The sequence below is a fragment of the Sparus aurata genome, chromosome 12 (assembly GCF_900880675.1).
Source record: "Sparus aurata chromosome 12, fSpaAur1.1, whole genome shotgun sequence".
Lineage (NCBI taxonomy): Eukaryota > Metazoa > Chordata > Actinopteri > Spariformes > Sparidae > Sparus > Sparus aurata.
The window spans coordinates 21,396,724-21,423,815 of NC_044198.1; the positions used below are offsets into that span (position 1 = coordinate 21,396,724).

The window sequence follows — 27,092 nt, forward strand, 5'->3', positions numbered from 1 at the left end:
TCATTATAAAGTAGGTCTAGGTGCTTTATAAACAGAGACTGGACTCGGACACTGTAACTTTAAACAAGGATTTCCGTAAGATTATGATGTCACAACTTCACAGCCGCCGCCTTTAGCCATTGAACATGTTCACACAGCGGCCATTTTCCTCTGAATTCACGGTCAGGTGGGAAGCTGAACTGTGGTACTGCTGTGTTCCCGATTGGAAGCCATATAAATGTAGGGAATCTGACAAATTGTTGTCATTTATAAAAGCTTTGGGATAGTGAAAATCTGGAGAGACATCGGGCCATTTGTCAAGGGAAAACAGCATATTTGGTGACCAATTAGCTAACAGCTAGGGTTAGCATTCCACCACATCATGGCTAACAATATCAACAAACATCTTGGACACGTTTCTTTAAATCCACAAGTGACACACTGGATGTAATCAAACCGTAATGTGAGCTAGCTTGCTGTAGTCCAAAGGGGGAAAAATAGCTGTAGCATGAATTGATTTATCATTTTCATCACATCTTCATGATGAGTCATTCCTGACAATTACGCAAATCGATTTTGTCTTTCGCATGACATGGCAGTCAGCCACGTCCTAACTCGTTAGCTTTGTGAGCGCCAGCTTCAAGGTAAATTGCCATATGACAATTATCCAGTGATGGGCTGCATAGTTTTATGGTTCTGCTTAGTATTTTCTGGTCAAACGTGCAGGATTCACATCAAATCTGAGATAATGCATCAGATTTCAGCGAGTAAAAAGACACCTGAGTTGATTTTAACACAAAAATAAAGCCAGAACATAATGATTCTGTTTTTCTTTCCTCTTCATCGTAAAATTTTCTTTTTCTTTTTTTTTTTTTCTTATATCAGTGTTATGTCACTATACTGTGCACGAGGGGTTCATTCTGGTGAAACCACCATCCTGCTGGTGGCGAGAGGTCTGTGCTAATCTTTTAATCCTGACATGAAAATGCATTCCATCAGAAATTGAATTGACATTCATGAACCTAATTTTGCATTCATGTTGTTGTTTACACCGCTATCATTTCATCATTTTGTGTTATGTTTGTGTATGAATGTAGCTCGAAAGCTACAAATGTTCGCCTGGCAGCATTATTCATCATCTTTAGAGAAGTTCCAGGTGGTGTTTGAATTATTACAGTGTACACTGCTGCAAGACAAACACTTTGGCCGTGTGAGAGCTTTGATATCTTCTGTACACAGATGGCTAAAGATTAAAGCGGCGCAGCTGCAGCTAGCTGGGTGGCTGGGGTTTATTTAGTGATGACCTGTTGGATTAATAGCAAATATTGTGGCAGCAATGTTAGCTATGTCAACCATACAGTCCTGATGCGAAATTACTGTAGTTGTTTCAGGAGTCGCAACTGCACAAAAGTGATTTGTCACCCTTTATTTGAATATGTTGCCTTTCTATGTTTTTATTTCGCTCTCCTTCCCTTTAAATATCATTTTTATCTGGTTAGTGATTACACTGCTCTCTCCAGTAGGCCTAATTCAGGTTACTTGAGTGCGTCAGTCCATAAAAGCTCCACATTTGAGGGGAAGAGATTGCTATATGGCTCATGCAAATGCTCCACACTAGATTTGCAGTAGACAGCAGTAATGTCAGCCATCACTTTGTACTGTGACACTGGCATGGGTTTAAAGTAAATGGTCAACTTAAAATAGGCCAAACCAGAAAAATCTTAGGCCTTTATGTCCCACATCTCTTTTTTTTAACGCTTCCCTGCTCCGGTTAGGATGTATCAGAGACTGTTGAGCGCGGACTGGTGGAGTGAAGTGATACATGTGTGTCCCGACAGCAAATTTCATGCCACATTATTCACCCTGCTCTCCTAGATTTTTCTGCCAGATGAGGACACGTCGAACCATTTGGGGTACATTTCTTGCAAAAATATTGCTTTGACTGCCAACGTTAACACCACATACCAATGTATTCAGAAGACGTGATCATTTGCACATTGAGAGCTTCATTACCCAGAAAACCCTTGAAGCCAGAGTCGTTGTGGGCGATAGCTGCAGCCTAGCTGCTGCTTAATGTTGGAGCCACTATTGTTCCGAGCTTTCTTACCTCTTTATTCCTCCCTTGCAATGTTTTGGACTGATGTGCCAACAACAAAAAAAAAAGGCTTTAGAATATGTGCAAATCCACATTGAAAGCAAATTGAGCCATTAGCTGCTACTTCACAGAGAAATCCTCCAGACCTGGCCCAAAATGGCAAATGCAAATGGAATGGCGCAGCTCTTTGAAAGCTTGCTTCGTGCATAAAAGCAGTATTTAATAGAACCGTGTGAATACGCACACATTATCTCCTCAGTGTTTAGATAAACCCTGAGGTCCTCCGAAGGTTAAAGAGGTTAATGGGTTTAGTGTCAATGTGTTAAAATGTGTGTGTGGATAATTGTAAACAGTGTCATAAAGGTTGACAGAAGAAATTATTATTTTGGTTGTTGACAGCGCTATTTTTTGTTTAAAGTGGAAAAGTGTCTGAAGCTTTCAACTGGTGACTGGTTTGACCTACTAACCCAAAGCGTCTGTATTTGACGACCTGGGAATGAGAATCAGAAATCAGCTGTCACTTTCCAGACTCACTTTTTGCACCTTTAAAGCTTTCCACCTCTTTAAAGGAGTTTCGGAATGAGCTAACTGGCTTTCATGCTGAGAATTAGATGAGATCGATACCCCTCTCTGTCTGCAGCTACAGCCAGCAGGTTTGTTCGCTTAAACTATAAAGACAAGAACTAGAATTTGCTTACCAGCACCTCCAGAGCTCAATGATTAACACGTTATATCTGGTTCGTCTCATCATACAGTCACTCCCTGGACTCTCTGGTGTGCAGCACTGCGTCAGAAATGTATATATTTTTTTCCTTTTTATTTTACACTTAATTTGATTAAACTTGCAAACTTCCAGAGAGCTTCAGAGGTGCTTGCTGACTCTGTCACCTTCGGACAGAAGCAGGCTAACTGTCTCCCCCGTTCCCAGTCTTTATGCTAAGCTAAGCTAATCAGCTTGCTTGCGGTTGGACAGTGATATCAATCTTCTCGTCTTGGCGAGAAATTAAGCGGTTTTCCCAGAATGTCAGACTATTCCTTTAGGGGGCTTAGAACAGTGAGAAGAAATATTATGCTCCAGCTCGACCGGGAAGTCATCAACAATTTACAAGCAAACAGACATACTGTCTTTCACTCCTCGATGGCTGCTCGGGTCATTTTTCAACCCAAATCACACCAGCGTCTGGAAACCCAAAGTCATCGGTCATTGTAGCCATGCTATGTTGTGCGGAATCGATATATATATCGGTCAGCTCCTGTGTACAGAGGAGTGGGAAGACTTGTTGTTTTTCTCACCTTTATTGAGAATGATGGAGAAAGTGCACAGAGAACACAGCAGCGGAATTATCTGGGAGAATTCGATCCCACACCAGCAGAGGCGTAAATACAAAAGTCCAAACAAGTGTTCAGTCACGTGTTGAAGAAGTCTTTGCTCAGAATCACAGTGATAAATTAAACTGCTCTTCTGTATGTTATCAAGTAAACATAGTTTTTTTTTTTTTTGATAAATCCAGATGTTTACACCCATCAACTCAGGTCCTGTGACTACCTGTTGATGACACACACACACACACACACACACACACACACACACACACGGTAACTCTCTGACTGTCTCTCCTCTGTGTGTGTCTTGCAGGTATTTATGAGCAGACATTTCTTATATAACTGCAGCCAACCAATCCTGGATGTGAAGATAGCCTTTTGTCAGGTGTGTGTTCCTTACAGGTAAAAAAGGTACAGTACTCATTCACTACCATTTTCCCCTTCATTGCTCTATGTGTCGTGGTGATGTTGTTCTGTTGTTCTGTGTGTTGATGAAAAAAACAGTTTGAGTTTACAAAGAAATTAGCGAAACCCAAAAATGTCGACAGTGCATGTAGACATGTAGAAACTTATACTCCATTTTTAGGTTACTTTAAGCTAATTTTATTATTGTGCTGTGTTAATGGTCTGGTTAGGTTTAGCCACAAAAAACAGTCTTAGGGTAACAAAAATTGTCCCAACGTCTTGTTAAAAATACCAGTTTTTTGGGCAGCAAATGTCTTCGATATCTTGTCAAAAACATCTGGTTTTGTTATCACTAGCACAAGCTGGAAAATGTCCTGACGTCTCGTTCCAAATATCAATTTCACATTAACAGATGTTGAAATGGTGGTTTCTTTCTCTCTGAATCACAGAGCTGTCCTGAAAACACCATCTCCTCCTCCTCCTCCACCGGACATGAAAGTCAGCTCATATATGTGCAATATCATTTTAATAAGCTGTTATTTTAAAGTGAAAAAGTTACATAATGTTGCTTTGAGAATAAAGATTTTTTTAAAAAAAAGCATAATCCTGCTAGATTTTTAATGACAAGTGTAAAATAGTTCCCACTATTCACAAGAAAGTGAGCCTTTTTTGCGTTGATAATTAATTTCACGCAAAACTAAAAAAATCATTCAGGTTTAATTATTCAGGTGAACCTGCTTTCAAGGTTCAAGTGTTTATCTGACGCTGGGATCTCAATTAAAGTCCAAAAACAGTGGAGAGTCTTCCCCAACCGAAGCGTAATCACCCGTCACCTCTTGGGTTGTAAATGAAAAACTCCTGTGGGGATGTCATTTCATAAACCGTGCCGTCTACATCTTTGCTACAGGCGATTCCACCGTCGCTCATGTTATTAAGACGCTCTGCATGGGACGTGTGCGTTACACATGCATGTGTGGCTCGATGTTTGATAGCCTCTTCCGGTCCCGAGAAGGCTGCAGGCCAGCGTATTGAAAATAACTCGATCATAGATTCGGATGCCCTGCCGACCATGTTGGATTTAAATGCATTACCTCACATGTATTAATTTTTCATGGCGTTTGTGGGAAGGGTTTCCAGCTCGTGGCCCTCAGTGATACGCAGCTTTGTTTGGTCTGTGAGCTGTGTTGTAATTACCCAGTCTGTAATTAACTGATATTTTTGTTTGCGGCACCATTTGTTCGACTGCTCTGCCCAAGTAATTATAGCCTGATTATTGTGAGCACGTTCATAAAGGAGTGACGTCTTTAACCCCCTGTTAGTACAGTAAGGACATTAGTGGCACTGTTGTCATTAAGTGGCTGTTACAGAGTTTACAGTTCTGCATGGAAACAGTGTAAAGTGTAAACTCAACTGTACTGTTTGTCCCGTCCTTTCCTTACCAGTGAGCCCCTATCCCACACACACACACACACACACGCACACACACACACACACACACACACACACACACAGAAGCTAAATATGGTGCCTCATAACATAGATGATGCAATATGTTTTATTTTGATGACAAACAAAGGTTTCTCATACTGTTTTCTTTCCCCAATATTTGCAGCAACAGAAATATGATTTGGCAGCTACAACATAACAGCTTCAGACAGGATGTTTTTGTAAATTGTCAATTATTAAAACTGCAGAGACGAGAATTTTTTACCTGTCAACTTTGAACTAATTTATGGAGGACTGAAACCGCCAAAATAACAAATGAATAAAGAATTAAATACATGGTTACTATAAAGAATGAATTTCTGATTAAATCAAAACATGATATCAAAAATAAATGTGGGTATTAACTCATTTATAAAATGTATTAATTCATATTTTTATTAAATCCTTTATTTATTTATTTTAATGTATTTCTCATTTATGTTTTCCATTTTCATCTATCTATTTATTCATTTTTTTATGTATTTATTGACATATGTATTTCTCTATCCTTTCCTCTATCCTCTCTAACCCTTTGCAATCTGCAAAAGAATACATAAAAACATACATAAAAAAAAACCATTTAAAACTTAAAATGTCACCTTTTTAAAAATTAATTAATGCCCACATTTATTTATAATACGATGGGTTAGGCAATTCAGTCCTCCATACTTGCTCAGTTATGATGGTTCCTTTTTTTATCTAATAAATGTACAATTTAAATGTTGTTTTATTACCTGCCAGGTAAGTAAACACATAAATCTTTCTTCATCATCACTAACACAGATTTTCTCATGTGTTCGCTTCATGCAGGGTTTTGGAAAACAAGTGGATGTGTCATATATTGCCAAACATTACAACATGAGCAAAAGCAAAGTGGACAACCAGTTCTACAGTGTGGAAGTGGGAGACTCCACCTTCACAGTTTTAAAACGTTACCAGAATTTAAAGCCCATCGGCTCTGGGGCTCAGGGAATCGTCTGGTAAGTTTTTATGTCCTGTTTTGCATCATATCACACTACTTGATGTGTTTTTTTTATGCTGCATTTAATGTTTAATTATCTCATTTAGCTGGTTGTTTTTTTTAATTGTCTTGTAGTTTATTGCTGTGGGGCTTTATTAAGGGAGGAGAATCTCCGCTTAATTGTTTTTTCACTGTTGTGTGAGGGATGCAAAATGTAATTTCAGGCAAGTTTCCGTGATTAAAAATGCTGTAAATTGGCAACTGGGAAGTCGTATTTTCAGTTCTCCAGAAAACCCTCATGCGGCGCCTTCATGCCTGACCAATCACAACATCTGTAATCACAGCATGCAACCATGTGACTCATCTTTGCAGACGTGTTGGGATGAAGGAAAATAGATAATCAGTTGTCTGATATTTATTTCTTTAAAGGACATATTTGGGGTTTTTATTCTGTGGTCAAACTGGAAGTGGTTCTCCGTAAAGGGCAAAGCTCATGTTTGTGATGCTGGTAGTTTTTTTATTTTCAATTCAACAGGTTCGACAAGCCTTTAATCCAAATTATAATCAGTCAAGAGACACAAAAAAATGAGTTATGATTGGGTTTTAGCCGATTGAGGTCGCAACGTGTTTGTCTCCCCAAAATTTGAATGAAGGAAAATCGCTGCACTCCAGCAGTTACAAAGCAGAATAAACTCTTCGTGTCTTCATCATTTTGCCGAATTTAAATTTCAAGTGATTGCCCGACTGATTGACAGACGGACTTGCTGACTGATTAATGGACCCTTTTGAAGCGGAGCACAAAACTAAGAAATGCATCTGTTTCCTGTCACACTAAGGTCTCATTCAGACCAAATCAAGACGTTTCAATGACAATCTCGGTCCTCACATTCATTTGAACATGGATAGTATGTTAAAGTTGCGGTGGTGTGATGCACCAATTTAAAATCCACCATAATGAACGACCTTGTGTGTGTGGATGTGGATGTGTTACCGCCACCTTCTAGATCGAGGGGACTGAAGTTCATAACAGGCCTAATAAAGTTGTTGTATTCATTCGGTATTAAAGATATAGATAAAGATAATGGATGCTGCTTCTTTGATTAACTGTCATAGCATCAGCTAGGAATGTTATCCTAGCTGATGTCATAAATACTCGCTCGTCAAATACATGAAAATATAATACACAAAAAATGGAATTTTTATCAATTTATCCAGTAGCCTCAGTATGCGTTTGGATTTTGTTGTGCCAGTTGCTGAATAGCGACAGATGGGAGTTCCATGATTAAAATGTTTTGTGTCATTAAGTTCATCATTTCAGTAACTTTGTTGTTTACTTCATCTGTCTTAACTCCTCATACGGCCTCCTCTGATTTTGCACCAAACATTGATCAAATCACCGGTTAAAACCGTTTTTAATTGAAAGATACTGAACACACTGTATTTAATACATTATTAATAGTTAAGGAAACTAACTATCAATTAAAAAGATTGATTAAAATTGTGTCAACACTGTTCATACATATGCTTAAAACAATCACTATATTAAGTAGAGGAATCAGGATTTTTGTCATAAATGTGGAGCCACTTGTTATCTTGTGTTATCGGATTCACTACATTCCCTCATAACCTCTCCAGCGCTGTGAGCTGATGACATATCTGTTCGGAATATGGATGTGCGAGCCATAAGGGCCTGACAGGATGGGCACTTAAGTGAATCCTTAATCCAGATTGCAGGGAGAACTCGCATTCATTGTAATTCGTCTCACGCCTGCCCTGTCAGAATGCGGTGGAACCACTGCCAAGGCTCCACTTAAAGGAATGCATCTTACAGTCTTCCTCCACCAGACGCGTCTATAAGTTACATTTATGTTAATGCAGTGTCGGCGCGCTGATATACCTGCCGCGGAGATCCTCCCTGTGATGACCCGCGTCGGCATGTTTAAGCTTCTTATGTATAGTTTGAACGATCTCTGGCTCTCAGCGCTCTAAACCCCCCTGCCCTCCGCTCGCCCTCCTTCATTGTCCGTCCTTTGCTTCCCATGCCCTCGGCCCTTCTCCCCTTCCGCTCCAAAGCAATTTTGTGCATTTGCAAAGGAGCTTGGGCAGGCTGCAACTGCTAATGCTGGGACTGTGCCCATTTGAAGGATATTGTAGAGATGCGGATGGCAGGGAGACAGTGCAAATCTAATTGAACCTGCTCTGCTGTGTGCTGCTTGGCTCTGCCCCCAGCTGTCATCTGCTGTCATACGGTGATGGCATTACCACATCCAAACCACATAAGACCCCCGAAGATTGATATAATATCCTCCTGATTACAGAGATCAGACGGGGCACGCTTTGAAATAGTCTCATTTAGATGTTAACCAGCACGTCGACGACACGCGACAACACCGTGGCGTGTGTTTATGACGGAAGAATGGTTTTGTCACAATGTGGTGATTACCATGCATTAGCCTCTCCGAGTGGATGACGTAATCACATCTACTGCACACAAACGTCCGCCTGATTTTGCTCACACAGTCAAATTCCTGTCTGCTAACAGTTACGACATACGACAGCTGACTGCACGCAGAGGAAAATACAATACATCCGAGCAGGGCGCAGTCCAAAAGCAATCAACAGCGAGTACAGTATCTGCCTTTCTTATGCAATCAGGAGACACTTGGCCCCGTAAAGCCTGAGAACATGGTTACAGCGGAAAACTTGACTCAGCTCGGACTCGCCCCGCCAGCGCTGTCGCCCGCATCCACCATCCGACAATCTGCACGCATCTCCATGCCCTCATGACTCACGTGCTCGGTCAGGATGAGCTTTCAGAAACATCTTAGGAGGGATGAAGGCTTTAAGTAGTTTAGCTGGTCATGACATCATCTTTCACTCAGCAGTGAAAAAAAGTGATGACAGGCTCAAATCCCCATTGGATCAATGCTTTTATGAAGGCTCCGCTGTTTCCATGGTCACACACACCATCCCTGGCCCCGCAGTCTCCAGAGACACGACGAACCCCGCAGTGTATCCAACCCAGCCGTACACAAAAACCCACACACGGCGTCATCGTCGTCTTCATTAGGGTTGCAGCGCGCCTGAATGCTGATGCCCCGAAAACTCAATTTGTTGCACTTTCGAGGGAGAATTTGTCAGAAGAGGTAAAGTCGGAGGTGTAGCTTAGAATGTGATGCGTATGACACCTTTATGGCTGTTTTTTTTTTTTTTCCCATACTGCTTTCAGTGAAAGCAAAAGTAAATCTACACAAAGAGATAAACTCCCACAGGTTCTCAGGGGTTGGGATGTGTTGAGCAGGCAAAGAACTCATTCAGCTGTAATGACCTCGAGAGTGGGTTGAGCCATTTCGTGGAAGAAGAAACAATACATAACTTACATTTCAGCCTCTTATTCACTAGACTATAGTGAAATAAAAGCATATAAATATTTCATACAAACAATAAGAAAGTAAGTTAGTGTTTATGATACGCTGTAGGATCTGAAATATTGTGAGTGGAATGAAAGAAAATACTTATTTTGTGTCTAATACTGTCCATCACCGCAGCTCCTCTATTCACTCAATTTCAAAGGCCAGTCTGCTCTGATTGGCCCGCTCTCACAGGCCTGAGCATGCACCATGTTTCCTCATCAGCTCTGATGGTGTTTTTGCAACTACGGCTGTGCTGAAGGTCGTGACTGAAAATTTTGACTTCACAATGTTACGAAAGACCTGACGGCTTGTTTGAAGGTGCAGTTTATGTTGTAGCCAAGACCACTTAACCGAGACCGGACAAGACCAGGACTTTGAGGTGTTGAGACAAGGGCAAGAACAAGAACAAGGCATGGCCAGTTCCACACAGCAGCCACTATTATATTGCACCTAGACCTACTTTGTTGCTAATTATTCCTAAAAAAAAAGACAAATAAATCTTACTTTCTACAATTTCTGACCTTTAATATCGGATTTGATCTGAGTCTCTGCAAAAAGGGAATAAGTGAATTCCCCAAAATGTCTGAATATGATTTTGATGTTTTTCTTCTTCGTGAAAATACCCCTGGAGAAAATGGCTTCCCAGACTAAATTATAAGTTGAAACACAAAGTCATCCGTCATCTATTTCCGTGAGTCTCTGTTTGCTCGGAGAAGTGAAAAATAATCCTTTAGTTTTTTTTGTGACCGATGACTTTCAGGGTGGATTGTCACAAGGTCATGCAATCACACACAGCGTGATTCACCCGGCTCTGAATACTAAAAATTGTCCACTTTTCTTTTGTTTTTTTTTTCTTCTTCTGCAGTGCGGGCTACGATGCTGTCCTGGACAGAAATGTGGCCATCAAGAAGCTGAGCAGACCCTTCCAGAACCAGACCCATGCCAAGAGGGCATACCGGGAACTGGTGCTCATGAAATGTGTCAATCACAAAAATGTAAGTGACTCAGCCGAGGGGGGAAGAGGGGCAGGAAGAAGGGAGAATGCATCCATTGTCAGAATGGAGTTTTAACCCAGTCACTGTCTATTTTCGGTTCTCGATAAATCCCTTCGCTACAAAGCGGAGACGAGCGACTGCAATGTTGTGACCGTGCTAAATTCCATGCCTCCAGAAATGTACCGAACTGGCAGGAGAGTGAAACAGAGAGCACTCCGAGGCATGAATGTAATCTCCAGTGCCGCAGTTTGTCCTCTTTTCTTCTTCTCTGTCTACTTTTCCTCTCCTCCACATTTATCCACGCTCCTTTGTTCCAACTCACTTATTTGGTTAAGTCCGTCTCTCGCTCAGCAGTGTCCTTCATCAGGGTCATTACAGACTCGTCTTCCCGTTTGTCGGGTTTACACAAAGGGGACCCAAATGCAGACACACAGGCAAAGTAACTCGACGATAAGTGAGCTTTTATGAGAAAAAGAAAAATTGCAGCAAAAGGAAGCAGAAACAAAGCAGAAACCAGAAATAACGCGAGGAATCAGGAACCAAAAACTGGAAACACGATTGGATAATGGGACAGGAGACGCAGGAACACAAGGGCAAAACAGAACAGATGACATGACAAGGAGAGAGGGGAAGACAAGGACTGAAGTACACAAGGGATGATTAAGTGATAAAACACAGGGTGTGAAAACACAGGACGTGAGAACAGACAAAGGGAGGAAATGAAAAGCAAAACAGGGCACATGAGGACAGAACTTCAAAATAAAACAACCAAACCAATGCTCAAACCATGACACCCGTCCTCTGCTGTACATTGATCCTCTCCATGCTCTTCTCTCTTTCAGATTATCAGTTTATTAAATGTCTTCACACCACAGAAATCATTAGAGGAATTCCAGGATGTGTGAGTATATTAAACCCTTCTTTGCATAATCACATTTCCATGACTAATATTAATTTAGCTCACGTAGCAGGCGAAGGGAGGCCACTTCTCCACTTGACAAAAGAAAGGGGACAGATTTTATTAATGTGACTATTTCTCTTTTACACCTGCAGTAGTGAGAACTGAACCGCTGGACTGTCGTCAGTGAAAGTACTGTAGTGTAATCTGAAGCTGCTGATTGTATCCTGTTCTCATACTGAATGACGAATGAGAGTCTAATGTGAGGGATTCCTGTGTCTTTGTGGCACCTTTCATTCTTCAGTCAGAAATGGTAGTAGGGCTAACGAACGCTCAGTTTGTGAATCTCACTGAGTCGTTCCAGTGGACAGCTAAGTCTTCAAATGTCGAACAACCCATGCCAATAAGCAAACCCTATTCAAGAGATGCCAAATCAATGTCTCTGTTGAAGGTTTGGAAGACGTCCGTCGAGGAGCTAGAATTAAAGTTTTGTGACTTATTTTTTAGACATCATGTGAATCCTCACTATTGATGTCCAAGTGACGCCTTTAGGCTCCAAGTGGAAGTTTTTTATGACACAAATTTAGACATTTTTTCAACCTAAATAACAGTCATCCAAAAGGAAGCTTCTTGCAGATAAAAATTCAGGTTTTTGTCATGTCCTTCTTGGACTCACTTCAGCGAAAGACAAGTTAAACCTCCAACCTCGACCTCAGTTCACAGAGCAGACACTCAACCAGGTGTGCTACCTTGGATCCCTCCAGCTTCACTTCTTTAATCGTAATGATTGATTTCAAAAGTCCTTTATGATCATCTGAGTACCATCCTGCCTTCATTTACTATCAGGCTATTGTTACAAGTTTGGATGACAAACCATGAAATCAGATTGGAGTCTTTTTTAGAAACCTGAAACCTGAAAAAACACTTTCTAAAACATGAGTAAAGCTGCCTTCACTGGAATCAGTTATATTGAATAAATTGAAACAATTGATTATTATGATTGAAAAGAATATCCTTTTAACTTGAGTAATTTTCTTAAACAGAGTTGATTTCAGTATTTTATATACATTATTTATTAGGTTTGTGCATAATCTTCTCTATTATGTTATGTGTATATGTGTATTTGTTGTTATTTTTGTTTGTTGTTTTTTGTATTTTGTGTGCTCCTATTGCTGCAAAACAAATTGCCCCTCTGGGGACAAATAAAGGTATTGATTGATTAAAAAAAAGTGAAGCTGGAGGATGTCTGGTAGCTCACCTGGTTGAGTACCTGTCCCTTGTATTGAGGTTGAGGCTGGAGGTTTGATTCCACACTGTCTCTTCTGCTAAAGTAAGTCCAAGAAAAATTGGACGTCTGTAATTGAAGTTAAGAAAATCTCTAAAATTATGTTTTTGTGATTTGTAAAATGGCGAGGACCCAAATGCAGACACAGAGGAAGACAGGTTGAACAACAAAAAGTGATCCAAAGTCCAGAATCCAGAATCCAAAATGCAAACAACGAGAGGCAGGCAAAGTGAAGGAAAGAAGCAAAAAGCTAAAGAGAAATACAAAACTGAAGAGAAACCAGAGGACACACAAGGACCTGGGAACAGGCACAGGAGCACAGGAGACACCGAGGAACCAACAAAGAGTAAAGGAAAAACACAGACTTACATACACAAGGGCAATGAACACATGAAACAGAAAAAGGGAAAACAGACAAATACAGGAAGTGGGGAGTAAATCTTGACACATGAGGATAAATGTTCAACATAAAACAGAAAATAACCAATCAAACCATGACATGTGTCATAAAAACACTCATTTTGAACCCTGTAAAGGTGTCGCTCGGACGTCAGGAGTGAAGTTTAGAGACATGTGCAGAAACAACATCACACAGCTTTCGGTCTGGCTCCTCAGGAGACGTCCTCTTAACGTTTGACAGAGGCGTTGAATTGACGTTTTTCGGATATGTTTTGCTCAGTGTATCCGATAACTCTGTCAACCTCTCATGAGACAATAACATCTTTTCTCAGGTACCTAGTGATGGAGCTGATGGATGCCAACTTGTGCCAGGTGATTCAGATGGAGCTGGACCACGAGAGAATGTCCTACCTGCTCTACCAGATGTTGTGTGGTATCAAACATCTGCACTCAGCCGGCATTATTCACAGGGTAAGAAACACAACATATCCGAAATGTATTGTTTAACTACTAAATACAGTTTAAATTGTGTTGTAGGCAGCTTGTAGATTAACATCAGTAGACTTGTCATAAACCTTGACCTCACCTTGGTCATCCATTTGGTAATTAGGGGCACCCAGGTGGCACAGAGAAAACACTGCAGTGAGCAGGGTTTAATCCCTGGTGCGTCCAGCTGGCTTTGCTGGCTGTCCCGGCCAACACAGTTGGCAGTGTTAACAGGATGGGAAGACTGAGAGCGATCATGTCCTTGTCAGTGCAACACAAGATTTGACTGATCGGACAGAGCACCCAGACAAAGGGAAATAGGATCCAGGGGATATAACATGTGTTAAGTCTTCCCAGTGAAGCTCCTCAATGGCTGTTTAATTGGAGGGAACACATGGCCTTTTACACCCACCTCAGGTCAGCTGTGGGTGATGGTACACTGAAGGAGGAATCCCAATTCCTGACTGGGAGAAAAAGAAAAAAGTTAGATTATTACTTACAGTCTCAGGGAGTTCTGATTAAAATGAACTATTGGGGAAAAATGTCAAAATGTCTGGAAGAGTAAAACTTGCACATAACCCCCTGTGAAAATTGTTTTTTTGGATGGATTGAGCAAAAAGATATGACATGATAGTAACTGAGCCTTAGCGGTGCTGGCACATGTATTTTGTCACCTTTGGACAGGCTAGCAGTTTCCTACGGTGTCTAAGCTAAAGCTAACAATACAGTAATTAAAACAATAACTATTTCACCAGTGGAGTAATTGGACTTTCATAAAACTGGGGTATCTATGCAGTAGAGAGTTGCAAATATTTTTAAAATGTGCTGCTACATGACCAGAGAAAACAGAGAAAAAATGGCTGTGGCATTGCCTTTTCTCTCAAGAGGAAGAAAAACTGCAGCACCCAGAATGCACTGTGCCACACTGGACCCATAAACACTCCCGCTGATGGGTGACGTATTGCCAGTTGGGCTCTGCTCGGGTGTTGGCTCTGAGTATCGCATTTGAGAGTAATCCAAGAGCAAATAACCAAACTCCCTGCAAAAACAAACCAACAAAGTGTTTGTCAAACAGACGAACCAACGGAGAGTGAGGGGAAAACACAGACTTGAATACACAGGCAGTGATTAACCAATGAGTCACTGGTGTACACAGAAAAAGGACGGGGAAACAGACAAAGACAGGAAATGAAAAGTGACACATTTGAAACCCAAACTATGACACAGAGTTTGTTTCGAAACAAGAAAGTAAATAAGTGGTCAGCTGGTAACAAACAACAGATTAAAAATTAAACTGAAATGTGATTATAAAAACTTTTGAGGCAAGAAATAGAAAATAAATAATATGGCGGCCACTTCCAGCTGCAATTGCAGCTAAACAGCATGCTGAAATATGTTTCTGACGGTGTGGTAACAGAATCCTGATCTGATTTTGGTGAGACGCCCTTCACTCGATCCAAGAGTTTCATGTCATGTTTGTTCAGTTGCATAAACTCCCGACATTGTAGTGATACAAAGCTGGTGGAAAGTCAGCAAAGTTCCTGTTTAGCAACCGTATATGAAGGTGGTATTGATCATTTAATCCGTCTCTTGGAGAAAAAGCAAGTGTTTCCATTTCCTAAAGAGACTATCCATTAAAACCTGCTCTTTCCTGTCTCCAGGACCTCAAACCAAGCAATATAGTGGTGAAGTCAGACTGCACCCTGAAGATCCTGGACTTTGGTCTGGCCAGGACCGCGGGGACCAGCTTCATGATGACCCCTTATGTGGTGACTAGATACTACAGAGCCCCAGAGGTTATCCTGGGCATGGGATACAAAGAGAACGGTGAGAATTCATGATAACTGAGTGTGTTAATTGGAGATAATATTAAGACCTAATTTCTCGTGGTGGCAGTAAAGAGGGGAAACTAAAGGTCGATGCAGAGAGGAAGCTCACAGCTACCTGTTGTCAAAGTCAGTTTAACGAAGTGAATTACATTACCGCAACAGCACGTCTGTGCAAGCTGTACGTAATGTGCTTTAAACCGGCGGGACTCGATGACTTACCTGCAGGAGAACAGCGGGAGCTTCTTACTGCGGCAAAAAAAAATATTGTTTCGTCTTTTCATGGGGATAATGATCAGAGGAAAAAATGAAGAAATTACATGTGTTAACCAGTAACGACCCCGCATGGAAGTCTTTGAAATCCTCCGGTCGAGTCGCACTTTGCAAATGAGCTTAAGTGAATTGAAGTGTCGGAGGTATGAGTCACTGATTAAAAGCCCCCAGAACATCAGACATGTGACGGAACGCCAGCTGAAGAGTTATGACTCATTAGCCGTATTCCTCCCATGGATGGAAGCCTGTTGGCTCGGGGGCTTTTGACTTCTGCTGCCGCTAGTTAGTCCCTCTAAGGCTCTTCGTCTCCTCTCCGTCTTTGTCTGCATCTCATTCCAGTTTACGCTCCTCACTAATTACGTCTCCTTCGACTGAATAACAGCTAGTATCTAATCACTGCTCCTCTTCTTCAGCCCAGAAAGCTTGACGTGTCTAACACTAACCTTTTTTGCCTTCCTCTCTTTTTCTTTTGCTCACCTCTTCGCGTGCAGTGGATATATGGTCGGTGGGGTGCATTATGGGAGAAATGGTGCGCCACAAAATCCTCTTCCCTGGCCGGGACTGTATCCTTGTTAACACACAGCGACGTTATCTAATGGTAACAGTTTTTTTTTAAATTATTATTTAGAAGTGGGTCTTTTTTGTTGCTGCACATAATGGAAATCAATCATTCTTTGTTTTTAAATGCCACCATCCATTTTGGGTTTCAAGTGTCAATGTCATACCCCTCACTTTAGTTTGATTATTTTACCTTTAGTGGTTACATTCACTTTGAAGATCACCTGATGTGCCTGGCCTGATGTTCTCTGTATGTTTCTGAGCTGAACTAAACCACACTCACAATATTTGGCTGCCTTGTAACACGTGTCCGTAACCATTCCGACTGATCTCCTTTTAACACTTTTAAGCATCGTAAATCTGCAAGTTAGCACGTCTGAGTCTTACGCTTCATTCAGCCTCGTATTTTGGCAGAGGCACGCTCTCCCCTCTCTCTGTCTCCGAATATTTAAGAGTGTTTTCCAAAATGCTACCTGGTGCGTTCTCCTGCTGTGTGCGAGCTGTAAGTGCATCCCAGAGACGACGCTTTCTTTCAGCAGGGATTGATTTGGATAAACAGTCCCCCATGCTGAGCGGGCGCACATGTGTGCACACGTGAGGCGCGTCTTGCCATCTGAGGGTGCCCACACATGAGTCAGAAATATTAAGCATCCAGTGAATAATAATGAATAATTAATCTGTTGAGCATCTGCTATTAGTGGCTTATTTGAACTCAGTTGGCAGCGTGAGCAAAGTTTTAAAGTTACAGGTGTAGGCTAAGTTGGGGTTGGGGTTGATTTTGTGCTAACTGCTAGGTGAAGGGAACTAGCAGCATGTGGCTAGTTAGCAGGAACCTGCGGATATTGATTAGCTCAGCTCCGAACGCTGATCAGTGATTAGTTGGTGCAGGTTATGCTTCAGCTCATTATCGTTACGAGCTGTATTTTGTAGCCACACTCAGCTGAAGTCTTATTTTATCTATTATTTTGATGCTGACAGCGGAGTCATATGCGACATGCAGTGGTAAAATTCAGGATTACAGGCCCGGTTGGGTATAAACTGTCAGCATGTTGGTGTCTAACCGAGCGAGCGTTCGTAAACAGCCTCTCCGAGCACCAGGGTGCAATCTGGCACGAACCGGACTGCTCGTCAACAGGATGCTTGGAATATACCATTTGGTTATTTAGAGCACCGCGTTCTCGGAGGGACGGAGCGCCAAGACTCTGTCGGTATTTCAGTTGAAATGGCTGTCCTGAGCTAAATGTAGCAACTGTGGACTGAATGGCAGAAAATAAGTCGGCACACATGAGCAGGGAGAGCTGTGTGTTTGCTTCTGAAACGTGTTTTCATAGGCATACATAGCATGTGTCATCATGACGAGGTGTTGCTTCATTTTTGATTATATGAATAGGAAAGTAGAGGAAAAGAAAGCTGTTTTACTTTATACTGCCACATAGTCATTTTAGCGTAGTAGGTCAGATACAGCTGCCAAATGGAAAAGTATTGAAAATCTGTTCATGCAAGGTAGAAATCATTTATAAGTCTTGGTGTAGTATGTTGTCATCCCATGAAAAGACCAAATTGCAGAGGACAGCTGCATTAGTGATTAGCAATCACATGGTAGCCACGCCCTAAAGCTTACTGCTTTATCATCTATTTTACTCTAAATGGGGCCATAATTTTAAAACTAAACTAACTAAATCATGCGTTATTGAAAAAGACTTAAAACATGCAAATGAGACCACAAATGTCTAAGGAAACTGTTCATTGAGGTAATAAATCAAGTGAGAAGTAGGGTCATTTTCTCATAAGCTTACGTACAGTTGTTTTTCTTTTTGCAACCGGTTGGTTTTAAGGTGTCAAATGGGGAGCCAAAGACATGGTCAGAACAGATAAACTCATGCATTGTTTGTTTTGGTCTTTTCATGAGATTTCTTGACACTAACAACACAGTAAAATAATGATAATGATAATAAATGATACTTTCCGTGTAAGTTGTTTAGAAGAAGCAGATAAGAAGTGAGACACGAGTGTACCTGCAGGTGCTTGCGGCGGATGCCTTGGTCTGCACATCGGTGATCTTGCAGTCCCTGAAAGATTAACGCTGTGGAGAGCTCGAGAAAAAAAAACCCTCTGCAGTATCTCTCCCCTTCTGTCTCTGCTCTCACAACGACATGAAATTCTTATCATCTAACACACCATTCTCTTTACACTGTAGATCAATGAACCGTAGTCATCTTCTGCTTATAGATCAGTTCTGGGCTGGTACCCTGTTGTTGCTAATCTTAATTTAGTTCATAGACTTTTCGACCTGCAGTATTGACCTGGCTCAAGTTATCCGCAGCCCTCCTGAGTGTCTGTCAAGTGATGATAAAGAGTGCAGTTGGTGCACACAGGTCACAGCACGGGGAGCCTCAGGGTGACTTGCCGTTCGATTGGCCATTTAGTACAGCAGGGAGTTAAATAAGTGGCCAGGGAGTGTCGGCAAGGGAATTGGAGTTGTTAGTGGCTTTACATACAGCATAAATATAGACTGTGTACTGTATAATGTGAGATTAGCATTGCAAATATAGCAAAGTATCACTTAGCTTTAGCTTTATTTGTTTGTCCTTTAGCTTCAGTTGTCGTGTGTTAAACCAAAGTAAATGCAAGCCTTTTGGGTAAATTGAATAAAATAGTAAAAACAGAAATAACGGCTAAGTTTCTGCTAGCGGAAATCCGAACACACACACACACACATACACACTACCTGCTGAGATAATGCTCAGCTTGCTACCCACAAGCTAACGCTCAACTAGCCTAATGAGCAGGAAAGAGCTGTTGGGCATCCCTTCCTTTCTTACCACAATGATATACTGGCACGTATGAAAGAATAGAATGATATAAAGACTAGTACTTTCGCTTTTTATTGAATGCCTTTTTACCCAAACAGTTTAATGTCCACTGGGTAGATACAACTTTATCTTTAGCATTAGCATTGTAACGTTAGTTTGGCATAGAAAAACTAGCCATCTTAATGCTAAAATTGTGTGTTTTTCAGTGAAGTAACTGCACTGTTAACCTTTCAACCTGACCAGGAAGAAGTAAAAAAAAAAATGTAACTTAAATTTTTGATATTTTATGAAGGTGTTGAGACAGCTGTATAACATTAGACACACATTATCCCCTTAAATCAACCGTTACCAGTTGAACTCCGAGGATATATTATGACAAAATCGTTTCCACTTGGTTTTTTATAGAGGCCTAGCTTCTGCAGCGGGCTAACATCACTTGCACATTCTGCGGTCAGCCTGCTTGACTATACTTGTATTATTTAGCTTGGCCCAATTGTGTTTCTTTCACACAACACGAAATGAATAAAAAAATAAGGATACCTAGCTAGTCGAAATGGAAAAATGCACCCTTGAGTTCAACGTGACTCACCAAATATTTTTATGATTTACAGGAACAGATAGGAGACGATTTTCACACATGCTTAGCAAGTGATGAATGAACAGTCAACACAGGGATGCAGGATTTCTATGCGCTCTGTCATTAAGGAGGAGAAGTCTTCTGTGGTTTTTTGATAGATAATGCGATGTGTGTGTGCGTGTGCCTGTGTGTGTGACCGCAGTGGACATGTGGTCAGTCGGCTGCATCTTTGGCGAGGTGATAAGAGGGACAGTGCTGTTCCCCGGGACTGACCGTATCCTTCTCCTCCTGCCATCCCCTCGCTCTCTTTGAGGAATCACAGAAAAACCCTCATGGCAGTAACGTTCAGGTGCGAGACGTGAGCGGCTCCAGACATCATCACGTCATACATTTTGACACGGCGTGGAAAAAAAAAACACCTCTAGCTGTCAGAGCGAATCCAACAACTCGCCCAAAGGAGCCTTAGTGGATGAGAAAAAAAAAAAAAATGGCCTCACTGAGCACTGTGTGGATCATGGCCAATGTGCAACGGAGACAAAAAGGAGGTGGAAGTGTGTGGCGTTCCAGCAAGATGAAGTAATGGGGATCTCTGGCAGCTAACTGCTTCAACTGGCACCTTCTGTGAGAACACCGGAGGGGAGGAGGGGGTCATCGGGAGTGTGTGGAGAGGAAACATTTGACAATAAAGTACATGCAACACGTCTTGTTAATTAAAAACTCATACACCCTATATTCTCATCAGGAGGCACATTAATCCTTTTATTACCCAACGAGCCTCTTAGTATACACTCAATATTGTAAAGGGAATTTACAATGTGTGATATGGAACAAGGGATCACTTGAGATACGTGCATTCCCCCTATTCTTCTTACCCTATCCTCTGTATAACATAAGGTTCATGAAGTTAAGTACGTTTCCCCTCCAGCTCCAGTCGGTAGTCAACATTAGATTTAATTTGGAGTGAAGGATGAAAGATTACACTGAAATATACAAGGTACGAGATACATTTAGCGTAATTTTTTTTAAACAAGGGTTCAAAAAACAAGAACATAAACACATGAAAATTCAAAAGCTAACTGTTGTCCTGCTTAGTAATGCAACCTGAGTGGACGCTGTGGCATACAGGATACTGTGTGTTTCCCTTAATCCCGTCCCGCCACACCAGACATCGACCAGTGGAACAAGGTGATCGAGCAGCTGGGCACACCCTCACCGGAGTTCATGAAGAAGCTCCAGCCCACCGTGAGGAACTATGTGGAGAACCGGCCAAAGTACGCGGGCCTCACCTTTCCCAAGCTCTTCCCCGACTGCCTTTTCCCCGCTGACTCTGAGCACAACAAACTCAAAGGTGAGAACTGTATTCGAGCCATTTGTGAGTCACTGTCGTGAATGTAATTGTCCGCTGTGTGTGTCCTTCGTTGTATTGGTAGATCATTTGCAATTAAAGATAGACAAACACACATGCTAATATCCTTATCGTGTGGAGCTCTGCAGTATTTCCGGGATGGTCTCACAAATCAAACAGTCATCTGCAGCATGATATCATAATAACATTTATATTCAAGATAATCATGTGAGAGAAGAAGTTATGTTTTGGCAGGGCTTTCAAAGCCTTCACCACAGACGACTGAGCATCAGGGAGATGCTGTTACATTAAAATGCCTGCTATAATATAAATATGATATCTGTCCATTAAATGACGCAATAAATGTATACAGCCAGTCTGGGAGCAGTGTTGACTGCCTCTGCTTTGGCACATTGCCGTTTACATCCCAGAGAAAGTACAACGGGACGCCACTTTCAGTTGGAATTCCTATTTGTGAAGCCTAAGTCATATATGGAAATAAAACTTTTGCTCAGGTCAACTCTTACCTCATAAAAACTTTATTTACATCTTGCCTTTTGGCCTTTGCATGAAGCTGAAACCAAAATGTGTTTTCCCAAACCCCATCCTCTGATCCTTGGTGAATTTAATCTGTTCACATGCAGAAGGTTAACCAGGACATCAGTTATTTGTGTCTGTCTCAGCTGAGATCTGAAATCTCTTTTTCCCAGTGCTTTTAAAAAAAAAAAATAAGTGGAAAATCCTCCCAATGAGATATAGAAAAAATGCCCCCTTTTTCTGTTGCCCCGCTTCCACATCAAAGCTCCCGTCTGGTAAACCTCTCTTGAATCACTTCTGTATTCTAGCTGCTTCCTGCTGTGAGTGACAGCATTAAAGGAAATGCACCCAGAGAGAGAAAGAGCGAGAGAGAGCGAGTGGGAAGGCTGTGAGACCGACTTGAAGCGCTGCTGTTTTGTATGTTTTGTACGGTCACAGGTAGGAAGTGAGGCAGACATCCCGTCGGGCTTTGGTATTTTCGAGTTGTAGGAGGAAGAGACAGACAGGGAGCACTGCAGGACGAAGAGAAGGGAGGGAAGATAAGATGAGGCGCAAGGAAAGGTGGAAGGAGAGCGATGTTGACGCGCCAATGCCGAGGCAAAATGCAGACGGTGCGCTCGGCTCATCTGTCTTCCTCTGTTCTCAGTTCAGTTCCTTCAGTTGTTTGCTGCTGCAGAGTTATTTATAGTGGGGTCAGTGTGTGTAGGAGACAGGTGGTGTGCGGTTTAAGGGCTCTCGATTTCAGATCAGTCCAAGAGAGGCTGACCGACTGAACTGATGCTGACGGCATCTTGAAAAGCATCTTTTCCAACTGCATTTAGAAAAGAGACCAGTTATAGTATGTAATGTCTAATTCAGTTAATTTTTTTATTTTCTATTTTGTGACAACAGCCAGCATGTATTGGTACAAAAAGTATGTAGTTAAAATTTGGAAAAGATCGTGTTATGGCTTAAAATACCTGCACAAAAACGTCAGGAGAAGTCAGGATGAACCTGGTTTTGTTGCCACGTCCCGACTTCCTTTCAAAATAATCTGTGATTCGCTTCCACAGAACTGGCTGTAGATGTCTTGACTTCCCATCAGAATATCAGGTTTTTGTTGCCTTAAACATGGCTGGAGACTTCCTGACATCCTTTCAAAAATATGTTTTCTGTTGCCACAAACATAGCTGTAAAAATCCCAAGTTCCCATCAAAAAATGTCAACTTCTCGCCAAAAACATCCAATTTATATGTCCACAAACATGGCTGGAAAATTGGAAATCGCCTCCTTAAAAATGCCTAAACGGCGTCACGCTTACAAATGTTGAAACTCAACCATCTTGCGCTGTGGTTTGTAGAAATTTCAATATGTTAGCTAAACAATGACAGCTATAACTGTGAATCTATTAAAAATAAACTGCCAGCATTTAAGTTTACGTTCCATGTGAATATGGGTCAACACAGAATCTTGAATTCAGTTTGATTTAACACAGGAAGACAGAGTTGGGCTGATAAAGTATTGCAGGATTATCATCATAGAAAAACGGTAAATCGCTGTTTCCCAGAGCTCTAACTCTGTAAAAGTAGTCTGTTTATTTGCCAACCCACATGTGACCGAGTCTTTGTGAGAATCTGCCTTCCTTTGACAAACTGCTGCTGTTTATTCTCTTCAATTCCCGCTGTGTCTCTCCTCCTCCCTCTCTTGCTTTATCATGTTTCAATTTCCCTTTGGAATATCTGCGGCACAGAGGAATATTTTCTTGCCTCACCAGATGTTTTTTTGTTTTTCAAACCACAGCTAGCCAGGCCAGAGACCTGCTGTCTAAGATGCTGATCATCGATCCCGCTAAACGGATATCGGTGGATGAGGCCTTACAGCACCCCTACATCAACGTGTGGTATGATCCAGCCGAGGTGGAGGCGGTGAGTAGGCCTTTAGCAGAGCTGTGTATTGATCCCGAGCTCAATCCTCTCCTCCTGTCTTTGAATGGTCAGCAGTGTTTACTTTGTGTTCGCGTTGGTGTGCCGAAATAATGACGATGCCTCCCTGCGTTTTTGTTTTATTGTAAACACAAGTGATTTATTACATGATTAACAGTGTGTTCGGCATCAGTGCATGATTTTATTTGAACTCTTTGGTTCGCATCTCACTTTCATTTTCTATCTCATTTTCCGTTTTTATAGTTTAAATCTGATTTTTTAATTTTTAACATAGTTTATACCAAAATAATTTTTTTTTTACGACAGCTTCGATAAAGATGGTCAATTTTTTTTGCTGCTACAAAGAGTGACTTTCCTGTTTTGTAACGCAAGACTGGTTGTGTTTCTGGTCGATTCAGTGAAGTCTAACTTCCTCATGGAGCGCCTCATTAGTATGAGGTGACACTGAGATTGGGAAAAAAGCCATCTGCAGCTCCTTTAAGTCGTACAGATACCACTTCTAGTTGCCGCAAAACACACCAATGAGTGCATGACCAGCCGATGAATGTATTGTTTTGATCCGTGAAGTCTATCTCCGACATATTTAGCTTTTGCCGAAACGCAACACACCTCCATCGTAATTATGACTCATTTTTAGGAGGATTTCATGACTGTGCACCTGTGTTAAGTTGTCTAGCTCTGGATGGTTTTCTCATGATGATACTGTTGTTAGACTTGATGTGGTATGTATGATATGGCTGTGACTGGCATTTCAACACGTTTTCTGCTGTTTTCCCTTTCTCTAATGTCACCTCATGCTGATGAAGGCCAGAGATCTCATCCAAATATCCATGGTAAATAACAACCGCCCTACATCAAAGAAAACAATTCAATGAGACATTTGTTTAGACAGACTAAAGAGTTTCTTGGACATATTTGGGTCAGCACTGTCAATTCATTAATTATGATAACAGAGAATTGTTAAATATTCACTCTTCAAAAGTTTGGAATTGCCTGCCAGGAAAACTAGATTAGGTACAGTCAGATAGCTGAGAAGATTATTCTGTACTTTGTGATGTGTCATTTATGCTTTTAGGGTATAAAAAGTCTTTTTACAAATAGATGTTATTTTGTAGGCAAAAGAAAATGTGTCTGCAGATAATCTAGAAGTATCAGCCAGGTAAAATGTGTCAATAACTGTGCTTGTGATGAAGGAAAATCCTAATTGTGTAGCTGACAGAAGTTTAATTTAAAAGTTGTTCCATTCCAAAAACATTCACCTGAAGCTCAATTCTGAGACTGTTCTGTAGGTTTTCAGAATAAAAGATAAATTTAACCACTTCTGATCAACCTACAACAATTTCAAGCTTAAATGAACCGCTTCCAGCCCGTCACACCCGCTTCCAGATGAATCCCTGAAGACTGCTCTGAGTGCGGATGTAGATAATTTAGTCGGCTGAACAGGTACAGACACAGATACGTGCCTCTTATTTTGTATGAAAACGTAACGTTTCTGTAGATAGAGAATAAAATGTTGTACAGTGGTTCAATCAGAGTGAGAACTGAAAGGGCAGAAAGAGAAAGGAAACACGTGAGCAACAATTTAATAAGAATAGAAGAAATCACCAGTAATTGGGAAAATAAATTGGAAGCTTACCATTTTTTTAATGCCTAAACAAACTAAATAAATAAACTTTCTTCTTTTTCATGACTGAATAAACTGAATAAACAAACTGACTTTAAAGAACAACACAATTTAATACTGTTTTACTTTGTTTGTATGTGGCGGACCCTGCCACCTTTCTAGCTTCAAACAGTGTTCTGGGGAACTTATTTTCCTCTGAGAACAGCTTGTTTATTCAGTTATGGCAAAAATGTATATTTCTGAGATTGTATTATTACCTCATTATTTTGGATACTATTATAATAGATGAAATAGAATAAATAAAACATTCTGAATTCAAATTTTTCTACCCCCTTTATTGTTGAAATAAGAAATAGAGGATTTTAACACTTTATAATCACCATCATTAACTGTAAATTTGCCTTTTATTAATGATGGCTGTTATACCAATACCAATAATTAGAGCTCAATTCAGTAATGATCTAGTAATGATCACTTACGGTTTTCTGGAATGAGAAATAAATTAAAAGTCGAAGAGGCAGAAAAATAATCTCCCCAGTCATGCATCACTGCAGAGGCAGCAACTACATTTAAGTTTTAGTCACATAATTATTCTTCTGTCCCAAACTATTTCAAGTGAAACTGCATTAAGTGTCTGATTTGTTACTTGTTAACAATGTTAAAATAGCTTTTTTCAAAGGAAATGAGAAAAACATCAATATAACAGGTGATCCCAAACTTTTGAAGAGTTGTGTACATGTTTAAGCAGAACCCTAGAATACAATTGCATAGTCTAACACGTCTTTATTGTGTAGCTGCAGATATAACAGTCCCAGTTAAATCCACAAGGCTGCATGTAAAGCCATGTTAGGACGTTAAGAGGGTAGGAAGTGATAACTCCTGTGTTAGAAAATGTATTAAGTAGATCTTTGTTTGAGGGGAAAAAAAGCCTCTCGCTCGTGTCTCCTGCTGAGTGCCGACCTGTTGCTGTCCCTCCGAGGTCGTATCAGAGAGGTGTGCTGGGTGGTCCTGTCGCCTGCAGTGAGATTACGGTGTCAGTGTCTGGGGCAGGATCACTATGAATGAGTGATAAGCAGGGTTGACTGGGGGGGGAGGGCAGACAGCATATTTGTGTCCCGCGACAATCCTGCGTTAGAGAGGGACAAAGGCACTTTAGCTGGATTTGTTCTTGTCTCACTGTCTGTCAGTCGTTTTTTTTTAATCCTGATTTTCAAGGTCTGAAATATTTTTTTTTTATGTCTGTGTCTGAGCTCAAATTCTGTATTAACATTTAAATTTGTGATATCAAATCAACATTCTGTGTGACTAAAGGATAAAACATATTTTTTTGCTTCATCTACATTGTTTATTTTCATCACAATCCACATGTGCTGCTACTTTGTTCCCCGTGTCTTTTGTGCACATAAAGTTCATGTTAAAGTCTAAAAATTACGTTCTCATGTTCGGATATTTTTTCATCCTCATATTGTTATTCATCAGTCGACAATTACATGTAGCTGATTACGACTCATCATCACGTCAACTTTTAAACTCTTGTATCCAAGTTGTGAATTCCACTCGAAGACGTTCATTGTAATCAGCTGTGTGAATGTCAAGTGAAGTGAACCTCGTCGACCGTGTTGTTGAACTAAACTGCCGGTTGTTCTCTCTCCCCTTCAGCCTCCGCCTCAGATCTACGACAAGCAGCTGGATGAGAGAGAACACTCCATTGATGAATGGAAAGGTGAGAAATAATGAAAACAAGAAACAGGAACGGGAAATCAGTTCAGAGCGTGCCAGTCGAAAATGAGTGTTTTGTGTTTTGGTCATTGGGTAAGTTTGTCTTATAACGCTGAATAAAGAGAACTAATGATGAATTTCTGTAAAGTGCTAATTCCCTTTCACCTTTCATCT

The 27,092-nt window shown here is 41.0% G+C and overlaps 1 protein-coding gene across 10 annotated transcripts in view; it reads left to right on the top strand.

Annotated features, from left to right (window-relative positions):
* mapk10 (mitogen-activated protein kinase 10) overlaps nucleotides 1–27,092 on the top strand; it is a 53,517-nt gene that overhangs the window by 16,192 nt on the left and 10,233 nt on the right. For 5 of the 10 annotated variants that reach the window (XM_030436136.1, XM_030436131.1, XM_030436137.1 and 2 more), the window contains exons 2-12: nucleotides 3,711–3,782; nucleotides 6,098–6,267; nucleotides 10,527–10,656; nucleotides 11,499–11,557; nucleotides 13,571–13,709; nucleotides 15,386–15,551; nucleotides 16,315–16,386; nucleotides 20,937–21,119; nucleotides 23,433–23,557; nucleotides 24,382–24,408; nucleotides 26,859–26,922. In XM_030436136.1, coding sequence (XP_030291996.1) covers nucleotides 3,711–3,782; nucleotides 6,098–6,267; nucleotides 10,527–10,656; nucleotides 11,499–11,557; nucleotides 13,571–13,709; nucleotides 15,386–15,551; nucleotides 16,315–16,386; nucleotides 20,937–21,119; nucleotides 23,433–23,557; nucleotides 24,382–24,408; nucleotides 26,859–26,922 — 1,207 coding nt within the window. Of the gene's footprint in view, nucleotides 1–3,710; nucleotides 3,809–6,097; nucleotides 6,268–10,526; nucleotides 10,657–11,498; nucleotides 11,558–13,570; nucleotides 13,710–15,385; nucleotides 15,552–16,314; nucleotides 16,387–19,973; nucleotides 20,046–20,936; nucleotides 21,120–23,432; nucleotides 23,558–24,381; nucleotides 24,409–26,858; nucleotides 26,923–27,092 lie in introns of all 10 variants that reach the window. The other 5 variants (XM_030436132.1, XM_030436140.1, XM_030436141.1 and 2 more) reach the window with 5 other exon arrangements.